General features: G+C 48.6%; 8 protein-coding genes across 8 annotated transcripts; 4 read left to right on the forward strand and 4 right to left on the reverse strand.

Annotated features, from left to right (window-relative positions):
- Positions 1–482: 482 nt before the first annotated feature.
- Positions 483–3143, forward strand: N7447_007383 (RING-H2 finger protein; the record flags this gene model as incomplete). Its single annotated transcript, XM_057231645.1, has 3 exons — positions 483–2600; positions 2658–2933; positions 2991–3143. The coding sequence occupies 3 exons, from the start codon at positions 483–485 to the stop codon at positions 3141–3143; spliced, it is 2547 nt and encodes an 848-aa protein (XP_057086735.1).
- A 796-nt stretch (positions 3144–3939) lies between these two features.
- Positions 3940–4686, forward strand: N7447_007384 (phosphoribosylglycinamide formyltransferase; the record flags this gene model as incomplete). The annotated part of the gene is made up of 2 exons (XM_057231646.1): positions 3940–4350; positions 4426–4686. 2 exons carry the CDS (start codon positions 3940–3942, stop codon positions 4684–4686), a joined length of 672 nt encoding a protein of 223 aa, XP_057086736.1.
- Positions 4687–8293: 3607 nt separating this feature from the next.
- N7447_007385 (Zn(II)2Cys6 transcription factor) lies at positions 8294–10508 on the forward strand (the record flags this gene model as incomplete). The annotated part of the gene is made up of 3 exons (XM_057231647.1): positions 8294–9319; positions 9388–10184; positions 10268–10508. The coding sequence occupies 3 exons, from the start codon at positions 8294–8296 to the stop codon at positions 10506–10508; spliced, it is 2064 nt and encodes a 687-aa protein (XP_057086737.1).
- Positions 10509–10544: 36 nt separating this feature from the next.
- On the reverse strand, positions 10545–11017 carry N7447_007386 (uncharacterized protein; the record flags this gene model as incomplete). The annotated part of the gene is given in 4 exon segments (XM_057231648.1): positions 10545–10622; positions 10677–10712; positions 10776–10955; positions 10970–11017. 4 exon segments carry the CDS (start codon positions 11015–11017, stop codon positions 10545–10547), a joined length of 342 nt encoding a protein of 113 aa, XP_057086738.1.
- A 496-nt stretch (positions 11018–11513) lies between these two features.
- N7447_007387 (ATP-dependent 3'-5' DNA helicase) lies at positions 11514–15143 on the reverse strand (the record flags this gene model as incomplete). Its single annotated transcript, XM_057231649.1, has 1 exon — positions 11514–15143. One exon carries the CDS (start codon positions 15141–15143, stop codon positions 11514–11516), a length of 3630 nt encoding a protein of 1209 aa, XP_057086739.1.
- A 140-nt stretch (positions 15144–15283) lies between these two features.
- On the reverse strand, positions 15284–16542 carry N7447_007388 (uncharacterized protein; the record flags this gene model as incomplete). Its single annotated transcript, XM_057231650.1, has 2 exons — positions 15284–16309; positions 16375–16542. The coding sequence occupies 2 exons, from the start codon at positions 16540–16542 to the stop codon at positions 15284–15286; spliced, it is 1194 nt and encodes a 397-aa protein (XP_057086740.1).
- A 1351-nt stretch (positions 16543–17893) lies between these two features.
- N7447_007389 (uncharacterized protein) lies at positions 17894–19187 on the forward strand (the record flags this gene model as incomplete). The annotated part of the gene is made up of 5 exons (XM_057231651.1): positions 17894–18064; positions 18131–18278; positions 18336–18755; positions 18807–18840; positions 18893–19187. The coding sequence occupies 5 exons, from the start codon at positions 17894–17896 to the stop codon at positions 19185–19187; spliced, it is 1068 nt and encodes a 355-aa protein (XP_057086741.1).
- A 312-nt stretch (positions 19188–19499) lies between these two features.
- On the reverse strand, positions 19500–21119 carry N7447_007390 (uncharacterized protein; the record flags this gene model as incomplete). Its single annotated transcript, XM_057231652.1, has 1 exon — positions 19500–21119. The coding sequence occupies one exon, from the start codon at positions 21117–21119 to the stop codon at positions 19500–19502; it is 1620 nt and encodes a 539-aa protein (XP_057086742.1).
- Positions 21120–21455: the final 336 nt, after the last annotated feature.

The raw sequence follows: 21455 nt of genomic DNA on the forward strand, positions 1-21455 counted from the left end.
GTGTGCCAGTCGCTGGCTGTTCTTTCCTGAGAGTGGCTACCATAGCTCCCCGAGATTCAAGGCTCGGCGGTTATACCACTCGGAGTGTGGGCTGTGCCTGAACTCGCTAGACAGTTTGAAACCTCTGGCCACTGTTGCTCATATTGGGCAGTGAAATTTGTCTTACGCTTTTCGTACCTGTTGCAAATAACCCGGTAACCGCCAACACCCTGTCCTCTCTCCACTCCTTTGTTCCAAAGGTCCGAAAATACACGGCTTCTTCAGAATCACCCTCGAGAATCAACTGCATCGACCCTATCAGCTTGGGCAATAAATCAACATCTGTTTTGTACATCAGTCAAGTATCTTTCACTCGTTATATCCATCTCCTAGGTTCAACCCCACATCGATACGGTCGCCCCTACTAGCCATATGGTCCTCGCGTGGCAATGAACAGTCGTTGACATTCTTTGCATCATTCCAACTGCCACAACTTTGTTACTATGGGACAGTCCTCTTCTACGCATCGTGATCCATCTAATACTGGCTACCCGGCACACCTTGCACCTTTCTCGACACAGCGTGGCCCTAACACAAGGGATGAAGAAGACATGAATCATAGACAGGCGGATGAACACAACGGGGAGGGTGGTTTCTCGCCCCGGACAGACACGGACACGTATACAAGGAGCGACCAAGATATGTCATCCGACCGGCCAGGCCGGTTCTCTACTGGAGGTTCGCAACCCATGCGGAGTATTGAGGAGGAGGATGGGCCCGAGTATGAGCTCCCGCCCCGGGAATACCGCACTGCGGCATTTGCTCGAATGGCAGCACGGAGACAATCGACCATGTCAAGACTGGGCTCTAGGCTTCTTCCCAATTCAGTAATTCGTGGACTTCTCAACAGCCAAGAAGAAACCCCGGCGGAGGGACATGCACATCGACATGGCCTAATTCATATGCCAATCCCAAGATCCGAGACCGCTCACACATCCGGTCGGTTTAGTGCGTTCAACTCACTCGGCTCAAGAGGAATTACTCGGCGCCGATCCGCTCGAGCACCATATTTTATTCCACCCCGCGCGGAGTCTGCTGGAATTCCAGATGCACCAGCAAATCCGACGTATATCGACTCGCCATCTCAAATACCCGAGCCCACAAGAGCATCCTGGCGTCGGAGTGTCAGGCTACAACGCATGCGTCATTCGATTTCGTCTCCCATTTCACACATGTTCGGTCAGCCACACTCAGATTTGAGGCCCCAGGAAAGCCCAGAATTCCAAATGTCAGATCCCTTATTTGACGATAGGGCCATGGACACGCGTCTGGACTTCGGCGAGCCGCCTCATGAACTTGATTCAGTAGAACCTGCTCTCCAGGCTGGGGAGCCGGAAACTGGTTCATCTCCTACCCAGCCAAGTCCTGCTTTGATGCGCCGATTGCCTGGGATCATCCGAGCGAGATCATCCAGAGTCCTGCGGCGAGAGGAACAAACACCTCTGTCAAGAGTTCTTCAGCTTGCCGCATCCGCAATTGCAGCTCAGCTATCCGGCACTGCCGGTCCTGCGTTGCCTAATATCCAAGCATTGGGCAATGACGGGTTAGATGGCTCTCTGGAGAATTTCATCCAGAGTTTGCAGCACGCGACTTCTGCGCAAGCCCAACCTGCTACAACAGGGGAGGGGTCAAGCAATACTGCAAATGAAGCACCCTCACATCCCGTCAATTTCTTGCGTGTGTTCCGATTTGCCAATTCAGAATCACCCACGGACCCAGGCGCTTCGAGGCAGAGCGCGAATGGTGCGGGCGACCGCGGGACCCAGACCGATGGAATGGACATTGACGAGCCTGCTGAAGGCGAAGGACGAACAGTTACATTGGTTGTCGTTGGAGTTCGATCCGTCCCGGCTGGAAACGGAGGTAATATTGAACAACAACAACAACAACCTGCAAGTCCAGGCCCCGGTCTAGATGCTCTGCTTGGCCTACCCTTTTTGCCACCCAATACTATTCCACGGCCTCAAGATGCCACTGTTGACCCTACCCAACGGGGTGATTTGCGATCCAGATTGCACCTTCCTCGGCACCCGGGCCCTGCAGGGCTACACACTCCCACCGGAGCTACAGAATTTCCACGCCCATCAGTCCCCAATGCCCTTAGAAGAATGTCTGATACCGGGCCCCGTGCTGCATTCCCGTCCTACCATCCCTCTGGTTTCTCTGAAAGCCCTCCCGGTCCGCACCCACCTCCATCAACCCCAGCAGAACCGGGAGTGTCTGCTTTGTCCTCCGGCACTTCCACTCCGAGCCGTAGACCATCCTCTGCTTCAGCGATTGCTCCAGATATTCTACCCCATCTCCATGAAGGCCAGGCAATGCAACCTACGGCGGAGACTTTGGAAGAGCCTATGGCGTTCAATACCGCTCGTCAGCGACGCCGAAGCGATTCTGAGTATGCGCGTCATCGGGCCCTCGGCTCTGGTGCTGTTCGACGTAACGGCATGGTCGAACCCGATCAACCCCCACCAAGCGGAGGTCGCAGTTGGTTAATCTATGTTGTTGGAACTAATCTTTCTGAAAATCACCCGGCTTTGACGACACCAAGTCTTTTCACCGATGTAAGAATGCGCTACTGGCCTTTATCAGAAACCTGGTGGCTAATACTTCTCAAACAGAACCCAACCTACGAGGATATGATCCTGCTTTCATCACTGTTGGGTCCAGCCAAACCCCCCGTTGCCTCTCAAACCGACGTCAATTCCGCTGGCGGACTGTTCCGTCTTGTTGAGTATGCAGGTTCATTGGTCGCCGAAGCCATTGAAGGCACCAGCGCCATTCAAATATCAGACGGGGAGCGCTGTTTGATCTGCTTGAGTGATTATGAGGTGGCCGAGGAAGTGCGAGAGCTGGGTAAATGCAAACATGTCTTCCACAAGGACTGCATAGACCAGGTTTGTTACCTTCACCGATTTTGTTCGATCTGTTCGATTGCTGACCGTATATCGTAGTGGTTAACCACTGGGAGAAACTCCTGTCCTTTGTGTCGAGGTCAAGGCGTCAACGAAGCCCCCAGCAATGACTCCAACACCGATAATCTGGCACCCAATGGTGCTCCCCCTGCTTCTGCTCCTGCTCCAACCCCAGATGGCACAGCCGTCTGATCCCTTTCACCTCCTATCAAGCATGGTCAAACCAACCGTGTGAGCAACTCCCGACTCCCAACTTTGACTTTTGAATACTTCTCCCTTTAGCTTTAGCATGCAGCGTGTGCTTAGAACCTTTAACGAATTTTTTTCCCATGGATATCCCCTTTGCATTTCATTTTTGTGCATCGACTTTAGGTGCTTTTATCATGTTGGGCTATTGAATATCTGCTCCTGGGGCCTAGAAACAAGGAACTCTCTTGGGAGATAACTCAGACTTTCAACCCTGAGAATGTTAGTCTTTACATCTATCAATTCTTGGTTTTCAATTTTTCGGTCTATTATCGTAGATTTACACATCCGCTGGCCATACCATACCCATGGCTCTGACTGGCCGGAAATGTTCCACACATTGAAATCATGTACAAATACCATGCAGCGTAACCAGCCTTGGATACTTTTGTTATTATAATTATTACCGTTTAATATTTTGTGTAAATAGTCCATAGCAACTCATCTACAGTCTCGGGGCCCGCTGCCCCGCGGTTGACTTAGGTAATCCAAAAAATCCCCGGGCCCCTCCACTCCCCATTGTTGGCTTGCGCCAGCGATCTTGTGCTATTTCTTTTATTCTATACGCTTTGAGACTATCATCTGCAGTCTCCCTATCAACGGCAGCGCTCAATTGACCTGATTGTTGCTGAAAAAAAAAAGTTTCAAGCGTGCTCTCCTACCCTTTCAAACTCCGAAGTTGCAATTTCACGAAAACCCCCACCATACAACCTACCCAAGACCCATAAGCCTACAATCCACTATGGCCTCCCCAATTCGCACCACAGTCCTCATATCCGGCAATGGCTCAAACCTGCAAGCCGTGATCGATAAGGTGGCCGCAGGTCAGTTAAACGCAACAATCGTCCGCGTAATCTCCAACCGCAAAACCGCATTCGGCCTCGAACGCGCAAGCAAGGCCAACATCCCAACCGAATACCACAACCTTGTGAAGTACAAGAAGCAGCACCCCGCGACACCGGAGGGTGTCCAGCTTGCGCGCGAGGAATACGATGCTGAGCTCGCGAGGCTGATCCTTGCCGATGCGCCAGAGCTGGTCGTGTGTCTCGGCTTCATGCACATTCTCTCCCCGCAGTTCTTGGAGCCTCTAGAGGCTGCTAAGACGCGGATTATTAACTTGCACCCCGCGCTGCCGGGAGCATTCAATGGCGTTGTAAGTCATAGACCCCTCGGGGTTCACCTGGTTAGCTGGTGTGATATGCTGATCTTTTTTTTTCCTGATCATTAGAATGCGATTGGCCGTGCTCATGCTGCATGGTTGGAGGGCCAGATTGACAAGACCGGTGTTATGATGCACGATGTCATTTCCGAGGTGGATATGGGTACACCAATCCTGGTGCGGGAGATCCCTTTCCAGAAGGGCCAGGACGAGAACCTCGAGACCTTTGAAACTCGGGTCCATGAAGCCGAGTGGGGAGTTGTTGTTGAAGGAGTGGATAAAGTAGTGAAAGAATTGACGGCGCAGAAACAAAAAGGCACAAGTGCATGAATACCCATTTGTCTTGGATGACATTACTCCGCATAGTGCCAGGTGGACGAAGGGACGCGCTTCTCAATCAGCGTTTTTGACCAGTGATTGGCCCAGGACTACAAATCCCGAATGATGCCATCGTCGGGGCTGTTGACGATTTATGACTATGTCCGCATATCTTGTATGATTGCAGAAAAAAAGACATCATATTGCATGTATATTTCGGGTGTTCTGGGGTACCAATTTAGAAATCAGAGCCGCGGCCGGCTGTGGAGGGAAGTTAGGAACATGCCGAGACTACCGTGGGCAAATCATATACGTCTCATGGTAATTATAGTCATGGAAATGAGACATGCAGGATAACCCAAATGGCTCGCAAATCTTGATAACAGGGATTCAAAATCCCATTTCACCGGACAAATTCTCATCACATGTTAGGCCCAGGCCTGCATAGCGGATCTAGCTGCATCTTAATCCCTCCTCTCTCTACGGAGTAATAAGGGAACTACTATTTTTGGAGAAGTTCATGGCTAGCTGACCAGACAAAGTCAGACATGTGCCACACGACAATGTGCAGAGGGAAAATCATAGCAAAAGAGGAAAGGTGTTCATGCAGTGCAACCAAGACGAGGAAGTGGGCAATCGGAAGCGTTGCAACGTTGAACTGGCCGTTGGGCCTATGATCGTGGCGCCAACGTGACAGATTCAAACCCAATTCCCAACGTCTTGGTTCTATGTATGGCTCCACTATTCCCCCTCTACACACTAGATGTTAGGTCTGGTGGATTATGTGGGTTGTTTTTGGCCCCCAATTCACCGGCCTCAATTAGATGCTGTCCCGTCACTTAAGATCGGCGAAAATCATAACCATTTCCGGCGTGGACCGGGATCTGTTCCGGGCAAGATTGAGAGCTCTGATAATGATTTTCTTTGCTTGTGTCTTTGATAGACCATAATAACTGAGCCCTCATCTGCGCGTATGTATACTACGTGCGATGTAACCACACCTCCAAGGTTATTGGGTGGTATTACTCGATACTCTTATACACTGAAACTCTAAGTAACAAGCTCCGGCTGCCGTTAGGGATGAGATCTGTACGCGTAAATTCTCAGCCACTTTATACTTTATATCACCTAGGCCAATATATAATATAGGACGATCCAGCCGGATAAAAGGAATCAAGCTGTGTATGTACATTCTAACCTATTATAGTAACAATAGATGGCTTATAGGCTTTCGGGCCGATATCTACATTTTTTCGTACATTTCCTACCTAGGTAGAAAAATACACTTTTCTTCGTGGGGCATAATATAAACCGATAACATGGTAAAACTCTATTATTTTCTATTCCATTTGATTAGGGCCAACAGGGGTACAAAACGCAGAAGGCGTTAATGGGAGTATAAAGCTCCAGTTTCATGTTCAGTGCACGCACCTTGCAAATCACAACGCCATATGATCTTCAACGAGTCCACCAGAGAACCACTCTTTGCTGCCTGCTGATCTCACTAGCAGTCAGGTCCCCACTGGAACCTTGTTGCTCTCGAAATGACACCAAATCAGGCATAGTGCCAAATGAGTTAGTGGGGACATTAACGCGCAGGATCTATAGCGGATCTATAACAATCTTCCAGGGAAATTACTTCAAACTGATGCATGATGTATGGGGTACCATTACTATATGTCGGAGGGGAGTTGCGAAATAAAAAATCCCCCCCCAAAAAAATAATCAGCTTGGGAGCCTCAGGGCCGTCAAGTGGTATTCATATGGGTCTATGGTCTAGCGTTGTCTTAGCCCTTATATCTCACCCAGATGGCGAATGCCCGTGCACGGCCCAGACATTACCCATGGGATGCATGTGGCCAGAGCTTTGGAACCTTATGCTTCGGGATTATCATCTGGTTGGGGCTGCAACCTATATGCATTATGATATTTCCCCTTCTCCTTATTTCGGCCATTTATATTGAGGGTCAAAATTAGGGATCATTCAAGAGGACGGAGCTTCCAGCTGAATTGAGACACTTGCGCCGATATTGGAGTCGATCCCAGGCTTCCAAGAGCGTTAGTGTCCTTTTTCTTCTCGATCTATGTACAAAATAGGCCCACCTGTCAACTCATCGTCGATCAGCCACAGCACCGCAAACCCCGGACATGTAATTAGCCCCTCGAATCAGCCGGCCAGAGAAGGCGCAGCAATACTTTAAAGTGGCCGTATTTTGTGATAGCACACCGATACTTTGACCACCAGTTAAGAATGAGAAAAAGAAATGAGAAAAGGAAATGAGAAAAAGAAAAACAAAAATCCCCCCACATTTAGCAAAAAGACCATGAATCATAGTGCACTATTGCTTCTCCAATCGTCGAATGAGAACATCCAGATTCCCACAATCAACCCTAGCCGTCTCCACTTAGAACCCGATCTCCGTCAATAGAACGTTTTCGGCAATTTCTTTCTATCGTCCTGGAAGGTTTCGAAATTGCCGGGCTTAGGTTTTTTTTCATTGCGGGACTCGCCGTTCGAACTTTGCTCCGGAATAGTACAGGAAATGATCATCAGCTTGCCGGCGCTTAACACATAATCGCCGTTGATGACCCTTGTTAGTTTTATGGATCCACTGGCAATCGATATGTTGTAAATAGGAAAAAAAAAGCGAAAGGCAAAAAAATAGGTAAGAGGAAAATATCCGGAGATCCATCTCCATCTTTCGACCCAAAGAAAGCACAAAAACTGCCGAATATACCACTAGCTCATCTCCCCTACTCTGTACCATAAACCGAAAAGGGCTCGGGGGACCGGGATAGATCCATAGACGCTCTGATCATGATCCTCTGCATAAACCTGGCCAAGCCCTAAGACCAGAATTGCTTGGATTTATCTCTGTGGCTTAGGATCGTCGTCCCCCCCCCCCCCTCCCCTTTTTTTAATATTTTATTCTGTCCCTTCTTTTTTTTCTCTGTCATTTTTCTGATACGCCGAGACCCGAAGTTCGTCCGCTGAGATCTGCTTTTTATTTTGTCTGTCTAAAAAGGATGTTTAAGTTGAAAGACCAGGAGCTAGGGTAGTACTCTTTACAAAAGTACTTTGCATCTCAGAAGTAAATGTAACTTGGAACTTTTGCCAGGTCCAAAGAGAATATGATATGAAAAAGAAAACCCCCAAAAAACTATCTATTGAACTAGACGCGTCAAGATGACCTTGAAGGGAAAATACAAGCCCCAAATGTGGCTCCGCAAGTTTAGCCGGAGGGGAGCTCTCCTGGATCAGCCCATAGTATATCCACATATTCCATATTCTATATTCCCATATATCTACTCTTTGGGGCGAATATAACGTACTATGTACTCCATACATGTATTACATACCAGTCGATCATTTAGCTTCTTTGGAGGGCACTAAAAAAGAAAATCAGTTAATTCGTTATGTTAAATCCGTCATCTTTATAGTCGAATCATCTTTTTTCCCTCTCTTCCCTTTTAATCTCCGCACGTCCCCGGTTCCAAGGTTAGTCTGGACTTACTTCAACCCCCACCAACTGCCCTTCTACCCTAGCTTCTATTAAAATGATTCACGTTGACTCGGGAATTAGGGGAATAAAATCAGTTTGGGTGGGTATTGTGAACAATGGCGCATTCAGATCAGTCACCCCAGACGGCCATGTCGGGCTTCCTCGACTCAATGAAACAGGAGTCCTTGTTTGGCCCGGCACAGTATCCTGAGAGTGTTGCGTTTTGGCACGATCCCTCCACGGCACCTACGATGATAGTACCCCCTTCATATACCTCCCAGAAACAATCGCTGTTCCAACCTCTCTCGGACCAGAAGAAGCACAAACGCACCCGAAGCGGCTGCTTTACCTGCCGTTCGCGCCGGATCAAGTGCGACGAGAACCGTCCAGTCTGTGAACGGTGTAGGAAAGGCAGCCGCGATTGTGTGTATCCGTCACCCACCGCGTCCACATCCAAGGCTAGCTCACGCACTACAGCCAAGTCGCGTGCTGGTCGCCCGCAGTCGCACGGCAGCGATTCACCTAGGAAATTAGACTCCGAGACTCTCAGCCCCTTGCAGCCCATCATCGACGAAGAGGAACCCGACAATGCTGTGTCCGAATACCGACCGTCGCCAGCAAGCGGTACAACCACATCACAACCGGATCTGCGTAAGAGTCAAAGCGCACAATCTCTTCGGAAACACAATGCAAGGCCCTCGTCCGATACTAGTTCTTACATCAAAGATCAAAGTAGTTCGCCGTCAGCCGAGTCGCGCTTTGAATCGATGAGCGTGCGCTCGGGCAGCCTGGGACATTCCACAACAGAATTGCTCAACAACGCGCGCCTACCAGACGATCTGCGATTTTATTTAAATTTCCAGCAAGATTTTATGACTCCTCCGCATTTCTTCTTGAGACAGGGTTGCTCCCATTTCATCCACCACAGCCTTGTCGAACTTGCCTTGCACTATGAGCCTCTCCTCTACGCCCTCGTGGGCTTTTCGGCCTACCACCATTCTTTACACAGCCCTGGGGGAACGATCTCCAAATTTTTGAAATACTATAATAAAGCCTTGGTCCTCCTCCGGAAATCATTGGGCTCTGGAGAGGAGCACAGTGAGGCGACACTGTGTACCGTTCTTGTCCTGACAACATTTGAGGTACATTGCTCTTTGCCCTCTATGACTACTGCACCGACATTTTTTAATTGACTTTGTTGCACTTATAGGAATACATCGGCGACTGGGTGAACCTGATCGATCACCACCAGGCGGCCCATGCACTCATGCGAGAGCTAATCACACCAGAGTCCGCCAACGTGAACGAGCTACATACTAGTATCTTTTTATGGTACTCGCGCTTCGATGTAGTCGTGGGAATTTTGGGCGGCACCGAAACAGTCCTCGGTCGAGACTGGTATCTTGCAAAGGAGCAGTATGATGCTGAGCAAGCTGCCATCTATCCAGATGATCCATCCAAACAACTCGCCCTTGTCGCATCAATCAACCGACGCTTCGGCTTGGATATGGCTTCCCTCTATGCAAAGTTATCTCGCGGCATGATATCAATAGAAAACTTCGCCATCCAGAACGAGAACCTGGGCCAGTGGCTCGAGCAGGCCAAGACGATTCTAAGGGGATTCGATGATTACGAATACAAAGTGCAAGAGTACCCGCAGAAGCAGCCCTTGACTAAAGATGACGTTACCGATCCATACGTGCCAGGTGGCTTGCATCGTGGTGCCTTGTGGGATTTCAATTATGCTTGGGTCGACATCATCGCCACCGAGTTAATGTACAAGTTCCAGACCATGCAAGTCCTGCAGCTGCCTTTGCTTGAAGAATTGCACGACTTGGCCAAAGAGCTGTGCCGCCTAATGGAGACGATGATTCGCTGGCCTTACAAGGAAAATGGATACTGCATGAATTTCAAGAACAGCATAGGCATGGTTAGCATGTTTCTTCCCAGGGAGCATAAGTATCAAATGTGGTCCCGCCGCACGTTGGCATTGTTGGAGCAACATGGGTAAGATTCTACCGCCGGCATATCTGTGTTTTAGATTTGATTGATCAAGAGCAAAGCTGACCAGGAACTATCTATGCGAATAGGTACATCATCGCACCTAGTTTCCGCACCGGGCTCGCTACCATCTGGCAAGCTCCAGAGGTTCACCATTGGTGGCTCCCTAATGATGAAGGACTCACAAGCATTGTCCGTGAGATTCGTTCCTTGACCAGCGAACGCACATCACGGCCACAAGATGAGATGCGCGCGAATGTTCGTGATATGAAATCTCTTTTCGGGGGTTTGAATCTGGATGACAACGGTGACAACCAGAGCCCTTCATAGTGGTCTTGAGTGAACGGGGCTTTCATTGTCGTTGAATCAACCATCCTCGGCTCCTGAGTTCTTGACCATGAGCACAGCCTCCGCTTCAATTTTTGGAAGCTCACTGCTACTATTCTCTTGACATTACCACATCGAAACACACCAAACATACATGCGTACTACCCTTACCCTGACAACGCCCAGGCGACACATTCCACTCCCGTCCTGTGACTGGATAACACACATACCACATGACAAATTTCCATTGTCCATTGGATATCGACTCACAGCTTCATCCTTTGCTCTAGTCTTTCTCGCGCCTCCTCCCTTCTTTTCGCCTTCTCTTGAATTAGCCATACCATATAACGTCTCATCCAACACCTCCCCATCATCATCATCATCATCATCATCATCATCATCATCATCATCATCATCATCATCATCACATACATATCCCTCCTCGCCTATCTACCTTGCCACACTATTATCTCTCCTTTCTCCCGGACCCCAATGTGGTCTTTCTCGGTCATGACTTGATGTACATTTATTATACCCAATTTCCTATAGGACCATTGACTGATACCGTTCATTACTTATTTATACATCCAATCTCCAACGGTTCATTCTCTTCTTTTTTTTACATGAGCGAAACAGCAAGCCTCGAACCACTCAACTGCTACAAATCACCGAGTTATCAAAAAGCTCTTTCAACCTTCGAGAGTTTGAGAGACTTGACATAGAAGAAAACCAAAAGTTAAGGTTACATTGAGCTTCCACGAATAGCATGGGACTTCGGGAACCTTGAATCCCAAGTCAATGCTTAACCACTTCTTATACTGAGTTTATGTCTGTATAACATTTGGAACCAGCCGGCAGATGCGATTAGTTAGTTATATACACAGGCAGCTGGCTCCCCTTGAGGCATGGATCCCCAAAGTCCCATAGCTGCGCGAGGTTTTTCACCTGGATACCAAATGTCAGGAATGGGCACAACCTAACAATGATGTACACTGCCCACATTATCTCTCAACAGCCAACCCCAACCCGACACCCAGGCTTCCACGGCACCTCCTCGGCCCTCACAACAGTCTCCAACCCACCAGCCAACTCCCCAGCACCCTCAACTCCAATCTCGTCACCATCCACTTCCTCCCCCCACGGCAAGGCATCAACATCAACCTCCCACCCAAGCAAACACCGCAGTATAACCCCAGCGCCGGCCTTACTCATAACAACATTCATCTCCTTACATCGCTCATCACAAACACACTCCACACAGCCCTGCGGCGAAAGACAAGAGCAAGCCTCGATGCGCGCAACCGCCCGCCGGAGAAGCAACCCGACAAACTCAAACGCCTTATTAGCAATCCCAGACCCACATGACCCACCCTTCGCATCGTAGAAAGTAAGCCGAGCGGGCCTCTGCCGCGTCGGCGGTTTAAGCTTTTCCTCGAACTCACTGGGTACGTTCGCACGACGCAGGGATCGGCCGAGCTCTTTCTTCGCGACTTTGCATTCTGTACGGACGTCGCCGGGCGAGGAGACGACGAAGGAAGGAAGAAGGGAGAGGACGGCGTGTTCAGCGGCGTGAATGGCCGCGGCTATATTTAACCGGTGCGATTGCAGCATATCAATAGCGCGCGTTGGAACATCGAGCCACATGCCCTTCGTAAGGCGGTCGATTGGTGGGTTATCGACGGCGACGGCGTCGAGGACGCGACCGCGCTTGTCGACTTTGAAAAAACCGTAGACTACGGCGTGGATTTGGATTGCGCCGAAGAAGGCGCTTGAGGCTGAGGGGTCGTTGCTGACTACACGCATTGCTTCGGTTTCTATGGGGTCGATGTCGGTGAAGTCGCGTTGCATGGTGTTCCAGTCGACGTGGACGCGGATGACGCGCGCTAGGAAGGATTCGGTGTTTAGTTCTTTCACGAGGTAGGTTGTGCCTTGGTGAAGGAAGATGCCGCCTTCGTAGATTGTGAAGAAGGCCCGTGAGGCTTCGACTTCTTCTAGCACTACGTTGCGGTTGTTGGTTGTGTCTATAACGGCGAAGTGTTGGTCTTCTGTGTCGCGGATTGAGACGCTGCGGGAAGGCTGCGGGCGGAAGCGTGGATGACAGTGGTAGAAGCCGAGTGGATCTTTAATTAGGCGGGTTGGGGCCAGGGCAAGAAGCTGTTGCCCGAAGTAGATGCTGTCTTCTTCGGGGCGGATAGGCATCTCAAATGCAGCGCATTGGACATGGCCTTCGAGGACGAGCTCGTTGGATAGATCGATCTGCAGCTCGCAATTAGGCCGTGTGAATATTTCGTCTGGATTCTGCATGTAGTGTTGGTCGGTTGGGTATCTGTCCCCAACTAGGACGGAGAGGGAGTCCTTGTTACGTCGTCCAGCGCGGCCGCTTTGTTGACGTAAATTGGAGATCGAGTATGGGAACCCCATGGTGATGACTGCATCTAGGGAGCCAATATCAACGCCCAGTTCCAGAGCGTTGGTAGCCACGATTCCCATCAATTTTCCCTCGAACATTTCCTTTTCGATTTGGCGTCGATCTTGAGGGCTATATCCTCCTCGGTAGCCCATTACTAGCTTGCCGATCTCTGTTCGTTCGAGTCTGTCAAACTCGGCGCGCACGCCCTGTAAGAGGATCTCACATTGCTTTCTGATTCGGCAAAAGGCAATGACTCTCACGCCCCTGAGGATCAGCTGGCAAAATAGCCTGGCAGTCTCAGTGACGGTGTCAGCACGCCCAGAGGTAGGATCTTTGGGGTCTTTGAATGGCGTATTCCAGCAAACAAACTCCTTGCGACCAGACGGAGATCCATCGAAATCGATGAGTTTCACATCCTGCACCCCAAAGACAGACTTCATGTGCTCCTCCGGGTTTGCAACGGTAGCAGAGCAAGATATGAACTTGACATGTCGATTACCCACTGCGGCACAGATCCTGCGGAGGCGTCGCATGATAAAAGCGACATGGGACCCGAATAGGCCGTTGTAGACGTGCAGTTCGTCGACAACAACGAACTTCAGATTCTTCAGAAAGGTGCGCCAGGAACTCTCCTGTGGCAGAATAGTAACATGTAGCATATCGGGATTGGTGAAAATGATCCGGGCCTGGTCACGAATCAAGTTCCGGCTCCCCATTGGCGTGTCCCCGTCAAAGGTTTCAACCATTGTGTGTTGCAGCCCGTTCATATACTGAAGTAGATCCAGCATGCTGCGGCGCTGATCTTGTGCCAGAGCTTTCGTGGGGAAGATATACATACCCCTGCTTTCGGGATCCTTTTCTAGCTCGTGAAGCATTGGAACTTGATAGATGAGGGATTTTCCTGAGCTCGTCGACGTCGAGACAATCACATTATGGCCCTCGTACAGGTGGTTAATTGCTTCTGTTTGATGAGCATACATTTGGGTAATTCCTTTTGTGTTATACAGAGCGTTGACAAGGTCCTGCGAGAGCTGGAATGTCAAGTCTCCGTAGACAGGAGACTGTGCGTCGAATACTCGATGGCCTTCCGGCACAATTTGTGCATGGTACCAATCCATCCCCCGAATCTCTGCAATGATCTCCGCAATGGACTTTCGATCCTTGGGAATTGTTGCTGGCGGCTTCGCTGCAAGCGTGTTCGTCCCGCTGCTTGGAGGGCTGGGCAGGAAAGCATTCTTCTCTTGTTCAAGGGAATCCACCGGATCAATATTTTTGTCCTCACATTGAACCAAAAACGCATTCAAAGCGTCCGAGAACTTGGCACTTCGTTTTTCAATCAAACCCAGCATCTGCTTTTGGCTGTAGACGGGCATTTTTAGATCCTCATCTTTCCTGCGACGCATAGGTTTCACGGACTCCCCAGTCTTCGGGTGTAGTGCTTCCCGCTTCAGATCACCATCCACAAACTCAAATAGCAGAAGTTGGTTTGTGTCGTCTGCATAGTGAAGATCGCCACTTCTGGCGTCTTCGGCTGTGTCCATGTCTGCCCCAAATGCCAGACTAGATCGCTTGTGTAACCCATATTGAGATATCTCTTCATCTCCAGCAGTCATTACTTCCAACTTGGCTTCGTCCACATATTCGAAGCGGACCGCCCCGGGAACTATGACTTTCACACGTGCGACATCCTCAACAGTGAGTTCTCGCCCTTGACCAAGTTGAGCTTGTACTGCTTTTTTTATGTTGTCAAATGTGGTGGCGAAGTGCTTCCGTGTGCAGCAAAATGTATAAACGAGGTTCAAGGCGCGATGAGTTTGCGAGAGGCGCTTAAAGGCATCTGGCAATGGCGTAGATGGAGTTCGCTTCGAGGGCTTTGGCGGCTTCGAGGTGATTTTCTTTCCTTTGTTCGTTTTTTTGGCGGTTATTGTTTTGACGGATTCAGTTCCATGTACATCAGATTCATTGAGAGAAGGATTGGTTGTAGTCGAGGGTGTTTGATCGGCAGGGTTTTGGGGCGACGCGTTCGGGGGTGGAGGCACATCGGACTCGAGGCCGCGATCGCCTTCATGACTTCGTTTCCGTTTTAATGATGAGGCCTGCAGTGGTATTGACAAGGATCCCGCCATGTCGAAGCCCCATAGTGCTCTATGTTGGAGTTGAAGTCGATAAAAGTCCGAAATGCAGGGAAACGCGAGGTCACGTGCACCAATATCACCTAAAATGGCCATCTGTACCAAGGTTGAAAGGTGGGTTAATGCTCAGCCATTCTATATAAGCTTATTTGGTTATGCTTTATTTATCCTTGATATTCCTTGATAATATTAGTCTGTATGGTGTAACAATCTCCAGGAAGCTCATGCTAACCGACTCAGGTCAGTTCTGCCTCAATCAAACTCTCCGCAACGCCTGGATAGGTGTAGATGTTGACCACCTTCAATCCAGCTTGGGCTAGAATATCTCTCCAATCAGCCTCTGTTCTTTCTCTCACAGCAAAATGTGCCAACATCATCATATCCATATTGGTCGCTGCGAGCGTAGGTCTTTCTTCGTTAATCACAATCTCGTTGAGCAAGACCCGTGAATAACCCTTCTTTAAAGCAGGCACAAGATTCTCCAGGATCTTGACACCGTCTTCATCACTCCAATCATGAAGAATAGAATGAAGAGAGTATGCGCGTGCGCCCTTGATAGGCTGCGGCGTAAAAAAGTTATGAGCTTGCACTTCAAAAGCTCGCTCCATGCCATTAGCTACCACACCTGCAATGACGGGCTCTCGATCCTGGAGCACAATCCTACCCGGGCAAGGACTATACTGTGCAGCAAAGGTAGCCACATCGTGGCCCTTTCCGCCACCGACGTCGACGAGGAGGACATCGCTAATAGAAGCATCGAAGCCCGTGTTCAATCGCTCAGCCACGGGGTAGAACTCATGCCAATCTGGCTTACCCGCGCGGTACGCGCTCATGAAAGAGTCAAAATGCTGGAGGTGCGGTGGCGTCACGAGGAGCCATTCAAAGAACGGGAGGTTTGTTTTGTGTGCTTCTTGGAATGTGCCGTCGGTTCCACCCAGAGTCGGGGAATTATATTCGGACTTCTTAAAATATTCCGGGAATCCGTTAAATATAGGGCGCGTCACATCATAGCAGAAACAGATGCTGTGTTGATAGTTCTCCTCTGCGAGCCCGTTGCTCAGCTTCGTGGCATGGAACGCCCCATTGTGGAATGACACGAGGTTCATCGCTACTAGATGTCTCGTTAGGCGTTGTAGTAGAGCACCGTTGACCTGAGTCTGCTGGGAAAATGCTGTCGGGGTGAGTCCCGCATCTCCTGCATCCCTAAGGCATTGGAAAAGCTTGACCTCGACGGCCATACGGATAATGGCGCTTTGGGCTGGCTATCGTAAAAATCCAATTAGCACTGTGAGCAAGATAAGCTCTCAACGAGGTTGCAGTCTCCCACCTCTGCCCAAAAGGTGCGTTGGATGAACTCGCTTGGTATTTCCAATGCTGCAATCAGCGCGCGGCTTTGGTCAATCAGAGCTTCTCTTGAGCCGGCTTCGTTCTTGTCGAATGCCGTGCGTGAACTGGCAATTCCATCCAGAATGGCAGAGACAGATTGGAAAGCCATGATGGTATTTAGCGTTGAGAGGACGACAATTGATTCCCAAGTTACAAAGGGGTGTCAATTATCTCTTAAATGGAAAATAATATACGGTAGCGGATCTACTTGCCCCTCCTCTCCCCGTTCTTATCCTGTTTTCCCAGGTTTGGTTTGGGGCTAGTACGATGTTAAGGGCACGGGTGAAGCTCTCACACTGGACCCTCCAAGTGCTGACTTTAACCAACCAGGACTCCCACTCACCTTAGCGTTGTTATTCGAGAAAGAGAGAGCGGGGGCTCATTCGGAGTTGAGCAAAGCTAATAAGAGGCTGTTCTCACATCATTGGATGTTAGTAGCCTGGTAGCCAATTACTCAACTCTTTGCGGAGTATGTATTATGGGATCGAAACATGCTTATTGGTCTGGGCGCCTGAAAGATTCTTTCAACCTATGTAATAAAATCGTACCATGAGCTAAGAGACGCTATGAGCCGGCCGTTTAGCTCGCTAAGCGGGACAGGAAAATTGCCCTACGTACGGAGTTCTCTGTATAATTAATAGGAAGAACCATATATTGAGTGTACCTATATATTGTACTCCGTACATATCCCTCGCTTCCATGCCGATTCAGTTAATGTCTAAAGTTTCTGAGACTGTTTGCACTTTTTTTTATTAACAATGAAGATAGTCCAAAGTTGTGGCTATCCATCATTTCCTTATTATGTCTTAGCTCATACCGCCCTTTGGAGTGTTAACAGATATCACAATCATTACTATACAATAGTTACCCATAGGTACGGAGAGACAACGGTACATAATAGGGGTACCAACCGGCCCCTCAACTATCCACTATGGAGCCCCAAACGGCCGATGACTCCACTATGTCTCCTAGGACTACGAAGTATATATGGAGTATGGAGAATGGCCTGCATCACATCGAGACTGCCTTTGGGTCATTGGAAATGGGCAGAACCAAGATATAACCTTCTCGGCAAAGTAATTTTCTTGGCTAGTGACTTGCTGATATCAATTGAAGCATTAGTGTTTAGGAGCTCGCCCATTTTGGCCCTATTTGATTGGTCACCGTTGCTCATGGGACAATTATTGTACATGGGTGTCATCAATATGAGCAAGCTACGGTCGAATACTCTGGGATTATGGAATACTAGTCGATACACACACAACTACTAGTACTACAATACACTAACAGGCCAGATCAATTTATCCATGGATTCTTTCAAGTTAGTTTAGTTGCTCAACAAATTTGCCGCACATAATTGTTTCACGCTGCTGTTTCTTTTTAGAAGTCTTCTGGTTGAGAATCTCTCCTCATTCGAGTCCTACGGATCGAGTCTATAATATAGACTGAAATCGTTGACGATGGCCTCCTTCGACACAAATGTCGATCATAGTGAGACACGAGCGACGGAGATCAATGCCATTGGGTGGGTCTTCACCGGGATTGCAATCGCAGCCGTTTCCTTGAAGCTATTCGCCCGAATTGATAACAAACGGTTTGGCTGGGATGATTTTTTGATTTTTTTCTCGCTGGTGAGGCACAAGCCTCTCCCAAGAAAACCTCTAGGTTCGACTGACATTGCGAACGTTATTATCTAGGCTCTCAGCATCGTTGCCACGGCTTTCGTTTCATATTCCGTCACTCTTGGTTTAGGCCGGCACACTGCAACTGTAGTTGCTCAATATGGCATTGAGAGATATGAAAAATCAGCATACTGGCAGATTATTGCATTTCCTTTCAACATTGGTGCGTATTTACCCATTCAATGGAACAAGTCGAATACTAAACACAAGGGCAATATAGGCGCGTTTAGCTTCCCCAACGTCTCGATCGCCATCTTGATCGTTCATCTGCTTGACCCCAACCCACTTCGTGCGCGACTCCTATACGCCATGGTAATTTTCCAGGTGATATTGGCCATGATCTCCGTTTTCATTGTATTTTTTCAATGCAAACCAACAGCAAAAATGTGGAACTCTTCCATTGAGGGCACATGTTGGAGTCCGGATATTTTCGATGGCTTCTCCTATTTGGTCAGCGCATACACAACTATGACGGATATCATTTTGGCTATTGTACCAATTTCTGCATTTTGGAAACTACAGATGCCATTATCGACAAAGCTGGGTGTGTGCATTATGATGGGATTAACCCTGCTTTCCGCGATCGTCACAATTGTTAAAGCAACATATTTGAATTTATTCACTGACCACACTGATCCTCGTCAGTATTCCCCTCGATTCTATCACTTAGTCTGCAACTAATGTCCAGCAGTTTACAAGGTGGTACCATTAGTTCTTTGGGGACTGTGAGAATTACCCACGCCTCTTTTCCCTAGCTTGCGCTAACCTCCAGCTTAGGGTCGAGCAAAATGTTGTCATCGTTGCTGCATGTATCCCGACAATCCGCCCGTTATTCCGTAAGGTTTTCGAGTCTATCACTGGCCCCTCTAGCGAAGCCAGCTCACGAAATGGACCGGGTTCCGGCTTCAAGCTCTCATACAACTCCATACAACTTCGCTCTAAGCGGACACTATCTGTGACAAAAGTACCCCTTGAGGACATAAAGCAGCAGTCCTGTGATACCGAGAGCTGTAATAGTCAGTCGGGCATATGGCGAACGAGAGAGGTTATAGTGGAGAGGGACGATGAATAGGACATACCTCAATTCATCCAAAAGCTAAGCCTGTTTACGATACCACTATTTACAGTGAAGGCTTCTAATAAATTGCAGCAATAGATCTTAATTTCAATGAGTGCATCTCTCGCTCTAGTTATAGCAATCGTCGACCGTAATTGCCATGTGCCTAGCTAAGCGCCAATGCGTCCTGAGCAACATTAGTATCTTCCCTAGGCGTTCATTCTCATTTGAAAATACAAGATTGTGAAGGCTGAATTGTCTCATATCCAGGAACAACAGGTAAGAAAAGGCTGAAGAGAACATCTTTTTCCCTGTAGACGACAACACTTATTTCACTGTTCTCCACATGCCATGAAAATAATCAAACATTTGCTTCAGTTCATTCTGTTGGGGATTTGGATTGTTCATCAAAGCAATCCTCTGTGTCCAATACGGATCATTGGCTGGCAAGGATGCCATGTAAAGGTATAACGCACTGCCTAACTGCTTTGCCGCGTCGTCGTCAAGTTCGATGAGGTTTCTATCACTGCCCTTGATGTTGATGCGGATAAATGTATTTGTCGTTCGTGTCATAAACATCATACGCTCGGGCTTTTGCAGCGTCCGGTCAGTGCCGTCCCAGAGATAATTACCACTGGCAAAATCATTCCATGCACCCTTCGTGAGCGTATCATCAAGGTAGAAGATCGGGCTTCCGATAAACCCAGGTCCATCGAGTGTGCCGGATCTGAAGCCAATATAACATAACTTTGAACCGTATCGAGCCTGGAGCGCAAGGAAGAATCCGAACAATTTAACTTCGAGCGGCACACCCTCGGGAATATATTCAAAAGCAGAATTTCGAGATCCCTTGAAATTGGCCCAAAACGCATCGATCTGTTGATCCAAAACGTTTTTCGAATTGAGCTCCTTGAAGGGCGAGGTGATATAGAGGGCGCTGAGGCCGGACTTTTTTGCCCACTCAACGAGAGTAAGAGCTTGCTTTCGATCAAAATCACCGTAAAATATGATATAATTGAAAACTTCATAGCCATTGGCAGCCATGGCCTGGTTCGCTGCGCGTATTGATTTCAGGCAAGTTTTGATATTTCCTTCATCCATTGAACGGCCATCTCCGGCTTTCTGGGCCCGGCGGACCAACAAGAGAGCTATCTTTCCCACGTCTGCCAGCTTCGGTAGCTTCGACTTCCCTTGTTCTGTCAGAGAAAGATATCGATTTATCCAATATTTTGCTGCATATGCCTGAGAGGCGTAGGGGTATCCCCCGGTTGGGGTGTCCTCGGCTGGTGCGGTTTGAAGCTGCGAATCATTGAGGTAATCTCTTAGAGACTGAAAGATTTGGGCCTGCGATTCGGAATTTTGCTCAAACACACGGGCTATACACTTAGTCGCATTGTCCTTTGAATCGCCTCCTCTTGGAGTATCGACAATAGCCTTCTGTGAAACATAGTAGTAAAGAAGGTTCTGCTGTTCCACAGTAGCGGGCTGCGAGGCCTTGCCAATGTTGATACGTATTATCTGACCAGCATTGCCAGTCAAAAGGGAGCAGATGAGCGCATGATACGCTTCTCCGTTTTGGCCCTTTTCCACATCAAACGTAAACGGCATCCCTGTATAGGGTGTCTGAACGCTCACGGCAGCGGCTGGTAAATGATATGAGGCAAACCCATTTTGATACAACGGTTCGTTTACGGCATCTCGGGAGGTCTTTTTTGGGTATTTGGGATTAGAACGAAAATCGAGCATCATAGTCCGTACTCCATAGCAAACGCATATTGGGCAATCCTGGGCACTGGTTTTCTTGCGGACAATGTTGACGGGAGTCTGACGATAATCATAGAACTTGTATGTTTGTTTTAAAAACTTTGCTGCTGGAAGTTTGCAATTAGGAGGAATTGGACCCAAGCGCTTTGGGTCGGTGTGAAAGCATCCAATTGGTGAAGACATGGCTCTTGTATTTGAGAACAAATTGGGGAGCAGAGCAAAATAGTATAAATAGGCGAAATGCCTATACGGTCTAGATGTAAAGGTATAGCCCTATGATACAATGTGCTTATGAATTTACCGCCTTTGGCAACAAAAGCTCGGAGAACCAACGTTGCTAGTATCCACAGTGGCGGTAGTGGCGGTGGATATAAACTTTTGCACGTTTGCATCGCTTTCCTTGACTTGGATTGGCCGATTCAATACCCCGTGATGCATTGTAGATGACATAAGAGTGATGAGTATAAATGTAAGGTCTAGGTGGAAGATGGCCTATTGCCCTTGCGGGGCAAACCCTCG

This window comes from Penicillium robsamsonii (assembly GCF_028829455.1).
Source record: "Penicillium robsamsonii strain IBT 29466 chromosome Unknown utg000003l_segment0_segment0, whole genome shotgun sequence".
Taxonomy (NCBI): domain Eukaryota; kingdom Fungi; phylum Ascomycota; class Eurotiomycetes; order Eurotiales; family Aspergillaceae; genus Penicillium; species Penicillium robsamsonii.